The 13,879-nt window shown below is 47.6% G+C and overlaps 4 protein-coding genes across 4 annotated transcripts; 2 read left to right on the forward strand and 2 right to left on the reverse strand.

Annotated features, from left to right (window-relative positions):
- Positions 1 to 1,781: 1,781 nt before the first annotated feature.
- Positions 1,782 to 2,612, reverse strand: cya-4 (Cytochrome c oxidase polypeptide, mitochondrial; the record flags this gene model as incomplete). Its single annotated transcript, XM_031149838.1, has 3 exons — positions 1,782 to 1,868; positions 2,026 to 2,219; positions 2,384 to 2,612. The coding sequence occupies 3 exons, from the start codon at positions 2,610 to 2,612 to the stop codon at positions 1,782 to 1,784; spliced, it is 510 nt and encodes a 169-aa protein (XP_031006451.1).
- Positions 2,613 to 4,846: 2,234 nt separating this feature from the next.
- GPD_1 (Glyceraldehyde-3-phosphate dehydrogenase) lies at positions 4,847 to 6,039 on the forward strand (the record flags this gene model as incomplete). The annotated part of the gene is made up of 4 exons (XM_031149839.1): positions 4,847 to 4,975; positions 5,046 to 5,825; positions 5,881 to 5,928; positions 5,977 to 6,039. The coding sequence occupies 4 exons, from the start codon at positions 4,847 to 4,849 to the stop codon at positions 6,037 to 6,039; spliced, it is 1,020 nt and encodes a 339-aa protein (XP_031006452.1).
- Positions 6,040 to 7,876: 1,837 nt separating this feature from the next.
- Positions 7,877 to 10,357, forward strand: HDA1 (Histone deacetylase; the record flags this gene model as incomplete). The annotated part of the gene is made up of 4 exons (XM_031149840.1): positions 7,877 to 9,504; positions 9,550 to 9,613; positions 9,664 to 9,928; positions 9,984 to 10,357. 4 exons carry the CDS (start codon positions 7,877 to 7,879, stop codon positions 10,355 to 10,357), a joined length of 2,331 nt encoding a protein of 776 aa, XP_031006453.1.
- Positions 10,358 to 10,996: 639 nt separating this feature from the next.
- On the reverse strand, positions 10,997 to 12,546 carry sdnM_1 (Transcriptional regulator; the record flags this gene model as incomplete). The annotated part of the gene is made up of 2 exons (XM_031149841.1): positions 10,997 to 12,277; positions 12,325 to 12,546. 2 exons carry the CDS (start codon positions 12,544 to 12,546, stop codon positions 10,997 to 10,999), a joined length of 1,503 nt encoding a protein of 500 aa, XP_031006448.1.
- Between the last annotated feature and the right edge of the window lie 1,333 nt (positions 12,547 to 13,879).

Consider the following 13,879-nt stretch of genomic DNA (forward strand, 5'->3'; position numbering starts at 1 on the left):
CAAAAGCTCCAAACCCGAGTCAAAAGACGGCGGGGATAAGACACCCGCTGCGGCTAAAGGCGAGCAATACACCATCGACACCTCCAACATCCTCTTCGTCTTCGCCGGCGCATTCGTTGGTCTGGAGTCCATCATCTCCAAACGTTTATCCTCCGGTACCAGTATAGGATTCGGAGCACAGCTAAAAGATCCCCATGTCCCAAGTCAAAATTCGCCAACTGGGAATAAAAAATCACCAAAAAGCAACCTGCACAAAGTAACGCCCACCGACCTCCAATCCTACGGCCTAATCCCCGAGCTCCTCGGCCGCATCCCCCTCACCGTCTCCTTGTCGCCCCTCTCCCGTACCCACCTAATCTCCATCCTCACCGAGCCGAAAAACTCTCTCGTCAAACAATATACGGCGCTCTTCAACACCTACGGCATCTCCCTGCGCTTCTCCACCGGCGCGCTGCATGCCGTTGCCGAGAGAGCGCTTGGCAGGGTGGAGGAGGGGGGTGGCATTGGCGCGAGGGGGTTGAGGGGGATACTGGAAGGCGTGTTGCAGGAGGTAATGTTTTGGGGACCGGGGAGTGGGATTAGGTTTTGTTTGATTGATGAGGCTTTCGTGCGCTCCCATACTTCTTCTGCTTCCGGCAAGCCTGAAAATAGTATAGCTGAAGATGAAGGAGATGAAGAGAAAGCTAAAATGCCGCGTTGTTGGTCGAGAGGCCAGAGTAAACTTTTCGACGAGGCGTATGAGAAGGAGGAGGGGGTTTGGTTTGGGAGGATGCCGGGAGATGGTGATGGGCTGGATCAGGGGGCGGGGAGTTTCGAACGGTTGAGGAGGGTGGGGAGTTCAGGGATGTGATGTGAATGTGAGGGCATCGAGAAGAAGATTGTGGTTATGAGTGAGTATCTTCCTTCTATTGAGAGGGAGGACTGGTATGAATGATGGATGGATGGGAATAACAAGGCGTTAGGGGTTTTATATAAGAGAGTGAAAGAGGGGGGTGTAAATATGTTACGTATGGATAGATTGATAGTAATGATATGTATATATGTGTAGTGAGTGAGTGAGTGAGCGAATATAAAAGTAAATGCAAGAAAGAAAAATATATAAATCCATACTTTTGTACATGTGATTTGATTTAATTCCATTCCTTCCTTTACGCAGAGAAATATCCCTGTACGTTTTAATGGGATGGTTTATTTTATAGATAGATAGATAGACATATAGACAAGACCGGACTAACAACCAGCTACCTAGTTAGTTATCCCTTACATCTGGTATGTTAACTTCAACCAAGCCCATTTATGTAAGTGATAGACTTGATCTAGAGAAAGATTCCTGTGCGTTTTTGTTTGTTGCTTGGTTTTTGATAGATGGAGGGATGGATGGATGGAGGGATAGATAGATAAGATAGTTGGTTGTGTTATTCCCTTGCAGTCTCAGGCTTACTCGTTTCATAGATAGATAGATAGATAGATAGATCACTTTAGCAAGACAGGAATAGAGCGAGTATAGATTAACACATCTTCAATTCTCCAACGCGCAAGTAAGTCAAGTAAAGTCGCAATTTGTACAAGTTCTTCGTTTCTTTTCTTCTATCCCTCCCCGCTTACTTACTCCCTCCCTCATCATCACATCACATCACTTCCCATCCCCGTAGAAAGATACACTCCCATCCAACTCAATATGTGCAAGTTACGTCCCATCCATTCGTCCGTTCGCATGCAGTTTCTACAAAAGAAAAGGGAACCAAGATATTGGGTTCTGTTTTGTTTTTATGGTGAAGGGTTTAGTCCTTCTTTGGCGCGCTTTGTACTTGTCCTTTTCCTGAGTATCCTTCGGATGAGATACCGGAGATTGGTTCTGAGTTTTGTGCCTGGGGGGAGTGGGTCAGCAAAATGCCCCTCCAAAAATAATAACATCATATCATATCATATCCCAATTCCATTACATCCAATTCAATTCCATCCCCCGTCGAAGCAAAGCTCAATCATATTTATGGTAACGGAAAGGAAGAGTAAGAATGTACATACCTTCAAATACTCATTCGTAGCCTCTTGATACTCCTTGTTCATCGTACCTGGCGCCGAGCCAGCAAACAGCCGCATAGTGCAGAAAAGCACAAAGGCTACACCGAGGCCAGCGGCAGTTAAACCTGCTACTTTCCAGCCTTCTCCGGGAGGTGTGCCGGCGCGGGGACCGTGCTCGCCAAAGGCGATGTAGTATGCTGTTTATTCGAGACAGTGTTAGCTAAATCTCCTGTTCTCCGGTTTAACTCTTTTTCACCCCACTACTTCCGGTGCAATTGATGCGTGGTGGGCATTGGGCATTGGCATTGGAGAGGTGTAGGTGAGGTGGAGAGAGCATGGGACGGCGGATATGAGGACATACAAGCTTTCTTCTCCTGTAGCGTCAGCTCGGCCCAATTAACCTTCATGCGATCGCGCAGCTGCATCCACAGCTCGGCCTGTTCCTGCGGCGGCATGGTCTCCCATCGCTTCTCGATACCAGCCAGCGTTGGGTTGGAGACGGCGTGGGCGTGGACGGTACGGACCGCGACTGCTGCTGTGCGGCTGCGGGTGAGCGAAGCAGAGCTGCGTAGAATTGATTGTCGCAGCATATTTGTGGGTGTGAGGGGGTTGTTGCGAGAGTGGAGAGGGAGGCGTCAATTATGAGGAGAGGGTGTGTTCAATTGATAAATGGTACGGAGGTACTTGGGATGGGATGATGGATGTAGGAGGTTTCGACGTCGTACGAGTTGGAATATTTTGACTAGAGGGTCGCTTACGTAAGGAATGTTGTTCAGGGGCACAGCACAGTACTGTATTTATTGTTCTGGGCTTTTATCTTTATGTGCTATTGTTATTGATTGGATTTATCTGTTCCGTTTTGTGAAGAATCTATATTTGAAATTGATATAGAAAGGTTTGTGTTTGGTTGTTTTCTTGAACTTTCTACTTTGATTCCTCTCTACTTAATCAAGCTTCCGGGGTAATGGCAAAGGCTATTCAAGCGTAAAGAGAGCATTTTATATTTGTTTTCCTTAGTTATTTTTGCTTAAGCTGGTTTGATTTTGTCGGTCCTCTCATGTCTTGACTGATTACTTGTTTGGGGAGTTAGAGGTTGCTTCTTACCAAGTCTATAGGTTGACAACCCAGTTCTATACTTCGGAGTAATCCGGGATATATAATGTCGAAAGGACTAGCCCTTTCAAACTTAGACAATAATCAAGTGCTGAGTTATAAAGTCCTGTATAATAATTTTTGGGAAGAAGGTGTCTGTTGGTAGCTACTCTTGAGATTCCAAGTATCCGGAAGGGTCATAAAAAGAGTTGATATTTGATTTTGCCGATCTAATTGCTTTGCATAGCTTCTAGACCTTGCGTATTCTTCAGTTTCAACCAATGACGTATAATAGAGATGGAAGCAAGCTTATAAATATAACAGAAAACAATATTCCTTGCGTTCTCACGTGACATTGCTTCATTGCCTTTACTTTCTTGTGAACCAGCAAGGCTTATGAGATTTACAGAAGATCGGAACAACCTGTAATGGCGCTTAGAACCTTGTAGAGAATAAAAAGAAGAATGGGACAGGTACCAGGTTCCAGCTAAAGATACCGACTACCAGTAACTCCAAGCCTCACGTGATTCTAGAGAAAGTCCATTCTTTCCATGCTTCTGATTAAGGATCAAGGTGTTCATAATATTAAAGCTGTTAATTGACTGGGACTTTTATGATTTATACTAACAAGTCGGGCCTTTGCCTGACAATTAAAGTCTTTTGACGCACGTATTCAAGCTTCGCACTGTCTTGAGCGTGGGGCGTTATCAGCAAAAAAGAAAACCCGAGCTTCTCGCCGGTCACCACACACAGGCAATATTTGTCAGGAGTGAAAGCAATAGCGCCAGCATTCATGATATCTCGTTAGGATTGACCAAGCTGATGAGGTGATAATAATCGAGTCAATAGATCATATCATGCAATAGGAGAAATTGCACAACACGTGTTTGGAGGATGGAGTGGGTAGGTAGGAGTGGCAAGATCTTAGCTGACCGGCCGGGAAGTGGGACTGAGCAATCACTGGCATCCCAGCGTGCATGGAAGAGCTTCAACTTTGTTTACGAGGGAAGCTCATGTTTCTAATATTTATACCCTTACCATGGCATGATTCGGACCAAGGTATTTAGGATATTCGGATAACTCTTCAATCCTTCAGCCGAGTTATCGTGAGTTTACCAGACTACCGAAACATTCCGAGCCTTTGGCGCGAGTATCTTATAGCTAGATGACTTTCCAAGGAAGGACTACGGAATATACGTATAAAAATGGATATTATCATGCTCATCCAAGAAGTACCCGAGTTGCTGCGCAAATAAAGAAAAGGCTTCTCGGCCGGGAAGGGGTTCGGCGTGATAAGATGGCAGGCAATACCAAGCAGATAATTAATTAATACAAGTGTCCTAAATTAATATGATTGCAGCCTCGTTACTCCGTGTACTGGCAGAAGTTCCACCTTATACTTAGCCCCACGCCTAGCGTGCCTAGATATGTCATGAGTGCCCGCTCTGCCCAACGAATAAACACCCCACCACTACAAAACAAACCTTCTTCCTCCCTCTCTCGCCGAGTCTTCCCTCTCACCATATCTCTTGCAATAACAACCACCTGAAACAGAAATCCCTCTCCAGATCATACTTGTATGTATATAACCTCCTTCCTCTGCCCATCCACCGCTCCATCTCCATCAATCTGTTCCATTCTACCCCTCATTCTAGCTCTGTTTGAAGCTCTTCCCGCTATCTGGGTCCCTGAATCACAACCTCAAATCTAACACACTTCCAGAATCACAATCATGGCTCCTACCAAGGTCGGTATCAACGGATTCGGCCGTATCGGTCGTATCGTCTTCCGCAATGCTGTTGAGCACGATGACATTGACATTGTCGCCGTCAACGATCCCTTCATTGAACCCCACTACGCTGTAAGTTCCCCGCTATCGCTTTCAAAAATGCAAATTTTCAACTGGAAAAGACGCTGACTTCAACGCACAGGCATACATGCTCAAGTATGACTCTACCCATGGCCAATTCAAGGGCACAATCGAGGCCGTCGAGGATGGCTTGAAAGTCAATGGCAAGGTCGTCAAGTTCTACTCCAAGAGGGAGCCCGCCGACATCCCATGGAGCGAGACCGGTGCATACTACATTGTTGAGTCTACTGGTGTCTTCACCACCACTGAGAAGGCCAAGGCTCATTTGAAGGGTGGCGCCAAGAAGGTTGTCATCTCTGCTCCTTCTGGCGATGCTCCCATGTACGTTATGGGTGTCAACGAGAAGACCTACAAGTCTGATGTTGAGGTCATCTCCAACGCCTCATGCACAACCAACTGCCTCGCTCCACTTGCCAAGGTTATCAACGACAAGTTCACCATCATTGAGGGTCTCATGACCACCATTCACTCCTACACTGCCACCCAAAAGACTGTCGACGGTCCATCCTCCAAGGACTGGCGTGGAGGCCGTACTGCGGCTCAAAACATCATCCCTTCCAGCACCGGTGCCGCAAAGGCTGTCGGAAAGGTCATCCCAGCTCTCAATGGCAAACTTACTGGAATGTCCATGCGTGTACCAACCTCCAACGTTTCCGTTGTTGATTTGACTGTCCGCATTGAGAAGGGTGCTACTTATGATGAGATCAAGGCTGTCATCAAGGAAGCTTCTGAGGGCGAGCTTAAGGGCATATTGGCCTACACTGAGGATGCTGTTGTCAGCACCGATTTGAACGGAGACACCCACTCCTCAATCTTCGATGCCAAGGCTGGTATCTCGTTGGTAAGTTCATTTTAAGCGTCGGAGACATGAAAAAATGACGCTAATCACCCCATAGAATGACAACTTCGTAAAATTGGTCGCATGGTATGATAACGAATGGGGAGTAAGTGAACACACCCTTTGAAAACGGTGCAACTGTTAACAAATGTAGTACTCCCGCCGTGTTCTTGACCTCCTCAGCTACATTGCCAAGGTTGATGCCGGTGCCAAGTAGGAATTCTTACCTCCACCTCTCGAGCTTACGAATCATGAGTAACCTTTGCCTTGCAGTAATGTATTGAAAGGCAGGCTGTGATAGCAATAAATTAGATGTCCTATGAAACTTTTATTTTCCGTGAGACATTGATTGTTGATGTGTGGACAATATGACTGAGCCTTTGTGGTCATGTGACTTGGCGCTAGCTGACCAAGCGAAGAGGCATAACCATAACCTCTTCGCAGCAGATCCACGATGGCGGTCTGCATCCATTACAATACGAAACAGTCAAGTCTACAACAACCAGTAATGTCGTAGAAGTGATCACTCCTGTGTTACCAACATTTAATAATCGATTTCACTCCTCCACTCGCTTAATTATTGTCATCTATCCATCTTAATATAATATTTTGTGTGCCATATCGCTATATTCAGTATTTTATAATTTATAGGGTGTTGTCACCAAATCTGCAATTTAAGGATGATACCTATGACTTTTACTAGGCCAAGGCTTATATGAACTCCGGCTCTCGGGAACGTTCTCAATCTAGTATATAGACTATTCTATAATAACTTGATTCCTGAATAAGGCATAAATGATCAAGAATCTATTCCGCCAATTGAGACCTAGCTTTAGTCATATTATAATCTTTGGATTGCAGATTGGTGACGACACCCTGGATATTAGCAAAACAATTCGCTTTAGGGCTTAAAGCAAGCTACTCGATAGCGACATAGCAGACATAACTTCATCAGCAACTAAACGCCACTATCTGCTATGAAAAACTCGTAAATCAAAAATGAAAGATCTGGTGATACGATACTATACTCAACTATATGTGGCTGCTTTACAGTGCCTTTAACAGACGGCAAAGGCGGCGTCCCTCGATTAGCACCGTTCGCGAATCGCGTCTTCTTTCTAGAACATCTCTATCCCTTTCACATCTACACCCATTTCGCCCCAATATCATCAATTCATCGGCCTCTCTGATTTTAACATGTGTTTTCGTGTCGCGCGAATTATTTAATAATACTAGCGGAGGACTTGTATGATTGAGGCGGGACGGAGAGGGTGGTCGAAGGTTTAGAGTTAAGGTCGGTTTACACATCCATTTCACACCACTCACTTGATTGCGCTTTGAATTCAACGCTTGGCTTTTTACTTTATATGTTTTGGTGGATGCAAAGAACGATGGAAGTGGGAGCTGGAGCTGGGGCAAGCAAGGCTTGGTTTATGTAACATGGGGAGGGAAGGTGCAGGATGGATGGATATGCTTCGCGCCTTCCATCACATGACGCTTCTCGAATCTCTCTGTCCCTTCTTCTATTGTCATCGCGCTTGGCTGTGTCTTTCTTCCCTTCCCTTCACATTTCATTCGAATTCCATACATTGTCATGCATTCACCACTGCTGCATCTTTATCGTCTCTATTGTTCTTTCGATATCCATTCCACCAGTTCCATTGGATAAATATATCTTCTACCCCGCGAGATCCGACAGAAGCTAAGATGCAGGAGCAGCCTCTACTCGCCTCCATCCTTTACATCGTGCTCTACTTCGTATATTTTCCATCTGCATCTACCTTGTGAAAACACTGCTGACTCATTTTAGGTAGCTTTGGCGGCTCTTGCTGTTGGTGCCATTGCACTCACAAATAATTGGAGTCTCCAGGAGGCCGCGGAACGCCAGATTCTGCATAGAGACGAGTCCCTTCGGCCTTTGGTAGAGCTCATCGAGAGACGTCGCTCCGAGCGACAGCTTTTGCGCAAGTAAACTTCCCAGTTACTTCCTCAAACGACATCTCGCATTGCTCCTGTACAATATCACACTCTAGGCCCACCTTGCTGTTGCCAGCATGGACCACGTAATGACAGAAAACATGCTGCGGGACAGCCAGCTCGATACGGTCATGCAAGATAACATACATTCATTCAACACCAACACCAACGGCCACTTACAAAATGGTTTCGTGGACCCTCGAGCACTGGAAAGCACTGAACCATCAAATACGACCAACCAGTTCCCGGGGACAGCCGATGATGAAACGCCTAGTCAATCGCAGCACTCATCTGATATCGCAACCCAAACCACCCATCGCAAACTTTCCCTTCCAACAGGTTGCTGTTACGATATAAGAATGAAGTATCACGCCAACGCCGACTTCTCTGAAAACCCACACCACCCCGAAGACCCACGTCGAATAGAGTCCATCATGAAAGAATTTAGCAATGCGGGATTATTATTTGAAGGCAAAGAAAATGAGCTCGCCGAGATTTTGAAAGATTCGCCCACCAAATACATGTGGCGGATACCAGCACGGGTTGCACGAGAAGACGAAGTCTGCACTGTGCACACTGCATCTCATTTTAATTGGGTGAAGGATTTGTCAAACAAATCGCCCAAGGAGCTACGTGAGATGACGGAATGGTTCGATGCCGGTCGGAAATCGTTATATGTAGGCAGCCTTACATACTATGCGGCCCTTATCTCAGCTGGTGGTGCCATTGAGACGTGTAAAAATGTGGTTGAGGGCCGAGTCAAAAATGCCATTGCTGTTATCCGACCACCAGGTCACCACGCCGAACCTAGCGAGTCTATGGGGTTTTGCATATTCAACAATGTCCCTATTGCAGCCAGTGTCTGTATGCAGGATTATCCAGATGTTTGCAGAAAGATTCTCATCTTGGATTGGGATGTACATCACGGAAACGGGATCCAGAACATGTTCTATGAAAACCCCAATGTTCTGTATATTTCACTACATGTCTATCAGAATGGATTGTTCTACCCCGGTCAACCAGACGACGAGGGTATTCCTGACGGCGGACCTGATAAACGCGGTGCTGGCGTCGGTATTGGTAAGAACGTCAACATCGCATGGCATGATCAGGGAATGGGTGACGGTGAATACATGGCTGCGTTTCAAAAGCTTGTAATGCCTATAGCTCATGAGTTTGACCCTGATCTTGTCATTATCTCTGCTGGTTTCGATGCCGCAGCTGGTGATGACCTCGGCGGGTGCTATGTCACACCTGCTTGCTATTCTCACATGACGCACATGTTGATGTCTCTTGCAAATGGAAAGGTTGCAGTGTGTCTAGAGGGTGGATACAACCTCCGAGCAATTTCGAGATCAGCGTTAGCTGTCGCAAAGACACTGATGGGCGAACCTCCGGAGAGGATGGTTATCCCACCGCTGAATGAGAAAGCGGCCCGAGATATCCAACATGTCAAAGAATACCAAGCACCATATTGGGAGTGCATGCGGCCGGGCGTTATCCCCATTAAGGACTTGCAACATCGCAATGCACCGAGACTACACGATGTCATGAGAGCATATCAGAAGGGAATTCTCAGCAAGAAACACAATATGATCTCAATGCCCATAATGCGGAAGATGCTGAGTAAGTCTTTTGCTGATCAGGTCTTGGTGACGCCTAGGATCCAATTCGCCAAGAAGGTTATTCTCATTGTGCACGACTCGTATGTTCCTTTTCCATGACGAACTGCCTTTGCTAACTGATCTAGGCCTGAGATCGTTGCTCAAGCAGACTCACTTAATAACTCAGTGGAGGCTCACAATGCATTTATGGTTTGCCATCACTAATCCTCTATTCATGATTTTGGCTAATATTTGTGCAGGGTGACGACTTAATGCCCTACATAGACTGGGCAATCGAAAACGGATTCGGCGTCGTCGACGTGAATATACCGCAACATGTTACATCTCCCCAGGATGAAGAGGCTTATATCCCAAGACCTCAGGAGCCAGCTAAAGAGCAGCAATCGAAAGAGCTGCTTTGCTACCTGTGGGACAACTATCTCCAACTCAACGATTCGGCATCCCTCACTCTGATGGGGGTAGGTGATGCCTATCTTGGCATAAAACAACTGCTTATTTCTCGAGGTATTTCCCCCCTGTTTCTTCTTACCTCCATTCTTCAAGACTAACAACATCACAGACGTCAAATCCCGCGTCCCCGGCGTCTTATCGTTTGTAAGCGGCTCTCTGCGCCCCGTCCGCTCCGAAACAGACACATACCTCTCATCATGGTACAAAGCTAGCTCCCTGATCTTTGTCTCCTCTGATCACTCCTGTTGGAACGACGAAGAGAACGCTCGCAAAGTGCGCAAAAATCGGTTTGGGGCCGTAGAGAAGAGTGAGGTTACAGGCTTGGGGAACATGTTGAAACGATATGAAGGCAAGGCGACTAAGTGGGTGCTGGATAAGGTTGAGGAGTGGGAATGGAAACGCGGGGATGGTGAGAGTGATGAAGACGAGGTTCCATTAGGACAAAAGGTCATTGACGAGGCTGATCTCGTCGGGATGTCATAGTATGATCCCAGACGGAATGCGATGCGAGATGCGAAGTGCAAACCCAAGAAGCGGACTCGAAGGCGACTCTTCCGCAGAGACCAGATCGATCCAGCCGAGTTCAAGTCACTTATGATATCAAGACGGATCAAGTGCTAGCTATACTTTGTTAGCCTCACAACTTCTAATTGATACAAGTACGGTACTTGTTTTCCTCCCGGGTGTTGTTTAGCAACTCACATTGCAGCCGCTTTATTGTACCCGTTTTGCATTCTTGGAAGATGGTGGTGGTGGTAGTTATAGTTAATCAGTAGTGTTCATAGCTCTACTTTAGCGTCTGTTTTAAGATACCTTTATCAATTGAGTTTTTGGACTCATTGGTGCTTTTCGTGCCCCCCAAGAAAGAAAATATGAAAAAGAGTGCTAGTTCGGCTCTAGTGATGAGCCATCTGCCGGTTGCAGTTCACTATCAGTTTTGTCTTCTCGCTCTTGAATATAATGATTAGCCTATGGCTTGGTATGAGAACGTCGAGTGATAAGACGTGCAAGTGTATTGTGTGCAGGAAGAGTGGGGTTTTAGTACTGTAAGGGAGTAAAGATGCGGGCTGCCTATGGTCGCATGGTTTAGAGGCCTTTTATGGTGTAAGTAGTATCTTTCATCTATAATTCCCTCTTAAAACCCTCCTCAATGCTCCTCCAAGTCTCCGCCCTCAACATCCCACTCATCCAATAATTGCCCTGCGCATCCCTCCCGAAAACCGGAAAGGCATTCCGGATCGGCACCCCGTTCGAATACGGACAACTATGCACGTATCTCGGCCTCCCTACTCCATGTCTCCTCCCAAGTCCCACTTCCACTCCCGCCTTCACCACGGCAGCCGAGAAATCCAATTCGAAGAGCTTGGTCTTGGTCCAATTGCTGACCACGACCAGCTTCATACTGCGGTCCCCGAACACGGGTGAGCGCCCAGAGGACGCGTAGGTGGCGCGCTCAATGGCGGCCAGGGCTTCGATCTGGGCGCGCGTGCCTTGCTGCGCGATGGAGTGGCGGACTGCGCATGCGGTGTACGATAGCGGGCGGGTTAGGATCTCATGGGCGGGCAGCAGAGCGTGCACGCTGTTGGAGGCGTTGGCGATGTATGCTTTGCGCGGCGGGAGGAGGTCGTTTGCTAGCACGCCCCGCAGGCCGAAGGCGTTCATGATGAGGACGGTGCGTGGTGAGCTCTGGGGGAGGGTGGGGGAGAGCGCGAGACGCGCTAGCCATGCGGATATCACGTCGCCGTCGCTGAGGAAGGGTTTCGTGTCTGTGTCTGTGTCTGTGTCTGTGTCGGGGGAGCTGGCGCATAGCTCGGATAGCGCGGTGGCTTTCATGGCGTTGAGGTGGGGTGCTGGGAGGCATATGATGCGCATTTCTTCCGCGGGGTACCAGATGAGTTCGAAGGCGTAGCGGAGGGCGAATAGGAAGAACGCGAAGCCTGTTATCTGGTGCTTTTCTAGCGCGTAGGGTTCCGTGGGTTGGGTCCCGAGCCCGGCTAGCGGATCGGAGGAGAAGCCGTGCAGGGGCAGGACATCGGCTTCGCGGCCGTTGAGCACGCAGAGCCAGGCATCGTAGAGCGCGCGGCGGCCCATGGCGTCGAGGAAGGTGTGCGGCCAGGTGAGCGTGACGAGCGTGGCGTCGCTGAAGCAGACGATGTGGAGGGAGAGCTGCCCGTCATCTGAGTCCAGGTAGTCCTCGAGCTTGGTCGGGCCGCCTTGGCGGCGTAGGAGGGACTGGAACTCGTCTGTGCGGTTTAGGACTGCGGGCCGAGAGGTTGGTCTCGGGAGCTTGGATGCGAGGGGGTGTTCTGAGATGCTGGTCTCGTATTCCATATGCGAGTATCTGAAAGCTGGTCTCTGCGCGTTGAAACTGGCTGGGATGTGGTATTCCAGCTTCCCAGCATCCTATATACTCATCAGCTGATGAATCTCATGCCATGGGAGTGAATTACATTCAGACGTAATCTGGCGCCTAACTTTCTCCAGTCCCCGATCTCCATCAGTCTTTCTAGCGAACTGCGGAGTTTTTCGGCGTCGAGTACATCGTCGAAACATAACGTGAAGTCGAGCACAAAAGGCCGGAGGGACTTTGTGTCGTCCTTTGAGTGAAGTGGGATGATGGTGTCTGTTGGGACCGTCGCCGGTCTGGCGGGCTTGCTGGTGAAAACACCCATGTTAGCCCAGTGCTAGCCAGCCCTTGAATTGATTATTCTGAGTGAGATGTAAGCAACTAATCAAAATATCGGATTATAGATATACCTTTGTTGAGGGTATTGGTAGTTAGATTCCCCGGTGAGAGATGGTTTGACGTTGGATGTTGTTTAGAGTGAAACCTAGGTAGTAGGGAGCAAGCGAAATTATGGGCCAACGTTCCCTTGAAATCTGCAATACATATGTCTGTCGGGGTTTAGTAGAGCATCAATATAAGAGTTTTATTGCCCAAGACAGCTACGAGAGGAAAGCTGAAAGTAGAGAAATAGGAAGATGGGAATAGCCTCAAGGGCACGGACTGAGCCCTAAGCGAGCCTTTAGCGCCTCAATCCATGACTGTGACTGTGACAATGCCAGTCTCTTGGCTTCTTACTACTGCTTCTCTTAACGGGATTGTTGTGATAGAAGGTTGAACTATAAGGAAATCAAGAGAATGAGTGCATCGCGATAATAGTGAAGGATTTAAGGGTGGTTATACCGTCAGAACTGCTGAGATGAAGTTGGCGCTAGCAGTTTAGCGTAGAATTTCCTTTTTGCGATAAGCCCCTATGTTTGAAAACCCGAAGAGAAAAAGGTAGATTGATTTACTGAATGAAGAGAGAATAAAGCATTGGTACTTGGGTAGGTTCGTACTCGCTCATACAACACACATAAAGGGAAAGGTGCCCCACTACCCCACGTCCATGCTACAGTACACGTTTTTACACAGGGCCAGCGCCGGCATGATCACGACGAAAATGAAGCTGTCGTCCTTCTATGATTCGTGTTCTGGTCGATACAGACTTTATTTTAGTACTGGAAGTGCTGAATCTAAGAGAGACGATTTTAATGTACTGTCCGAAGGATTAATGAGGCCAAACGCCTTCCTAAACGGCAGTCGCTTGTGATATGAAAGTGTCAACGCATGCTTGATATAATGGGAAGAGGACGAGCTCTTGATTGAGCCAGAAGTAGCATGACTCGATAACATATGCCAAGACTACAACGGGTTCTCGACAGAAAGACGGCAAATCCCGATAATAATCTCGCATCTAGACCTGATGATGAAGACTGGGGAATTTATGCGAATGCAGACAATGACAATAATCTCTTAATCGTGTACTACGGTGTGCACGGGAGGATCAACAGGGAACGCCAAGCTGAATGGCTATGTAGAAGAGATCCAAGGCTTCACGAGTCGGCTACACAGACTCTTTTCACAGAAGCCCAGCCCAGTCCGACGTTCTGAATCTGCTGGATGCGTGTGCAGCGGCAATTAAGCGCACACACAAGATCACTCCACGACTCTATGCAAGC

The sequence above is a fragment of the Lachnellula hyalina genome (assembly GCF_007821495.1).
Source record: "Lachnellula hyalina strain CBS 185.66 chromosome Unknown contig00044, whole genome shotgun sequence".
Lineage (NCBI taxonomy): Eukaryota > Fungi > Ascomycota > Leotiomycetes > Helotiales > Lachnaceae > Lachnellula > Lachnellula hyalina.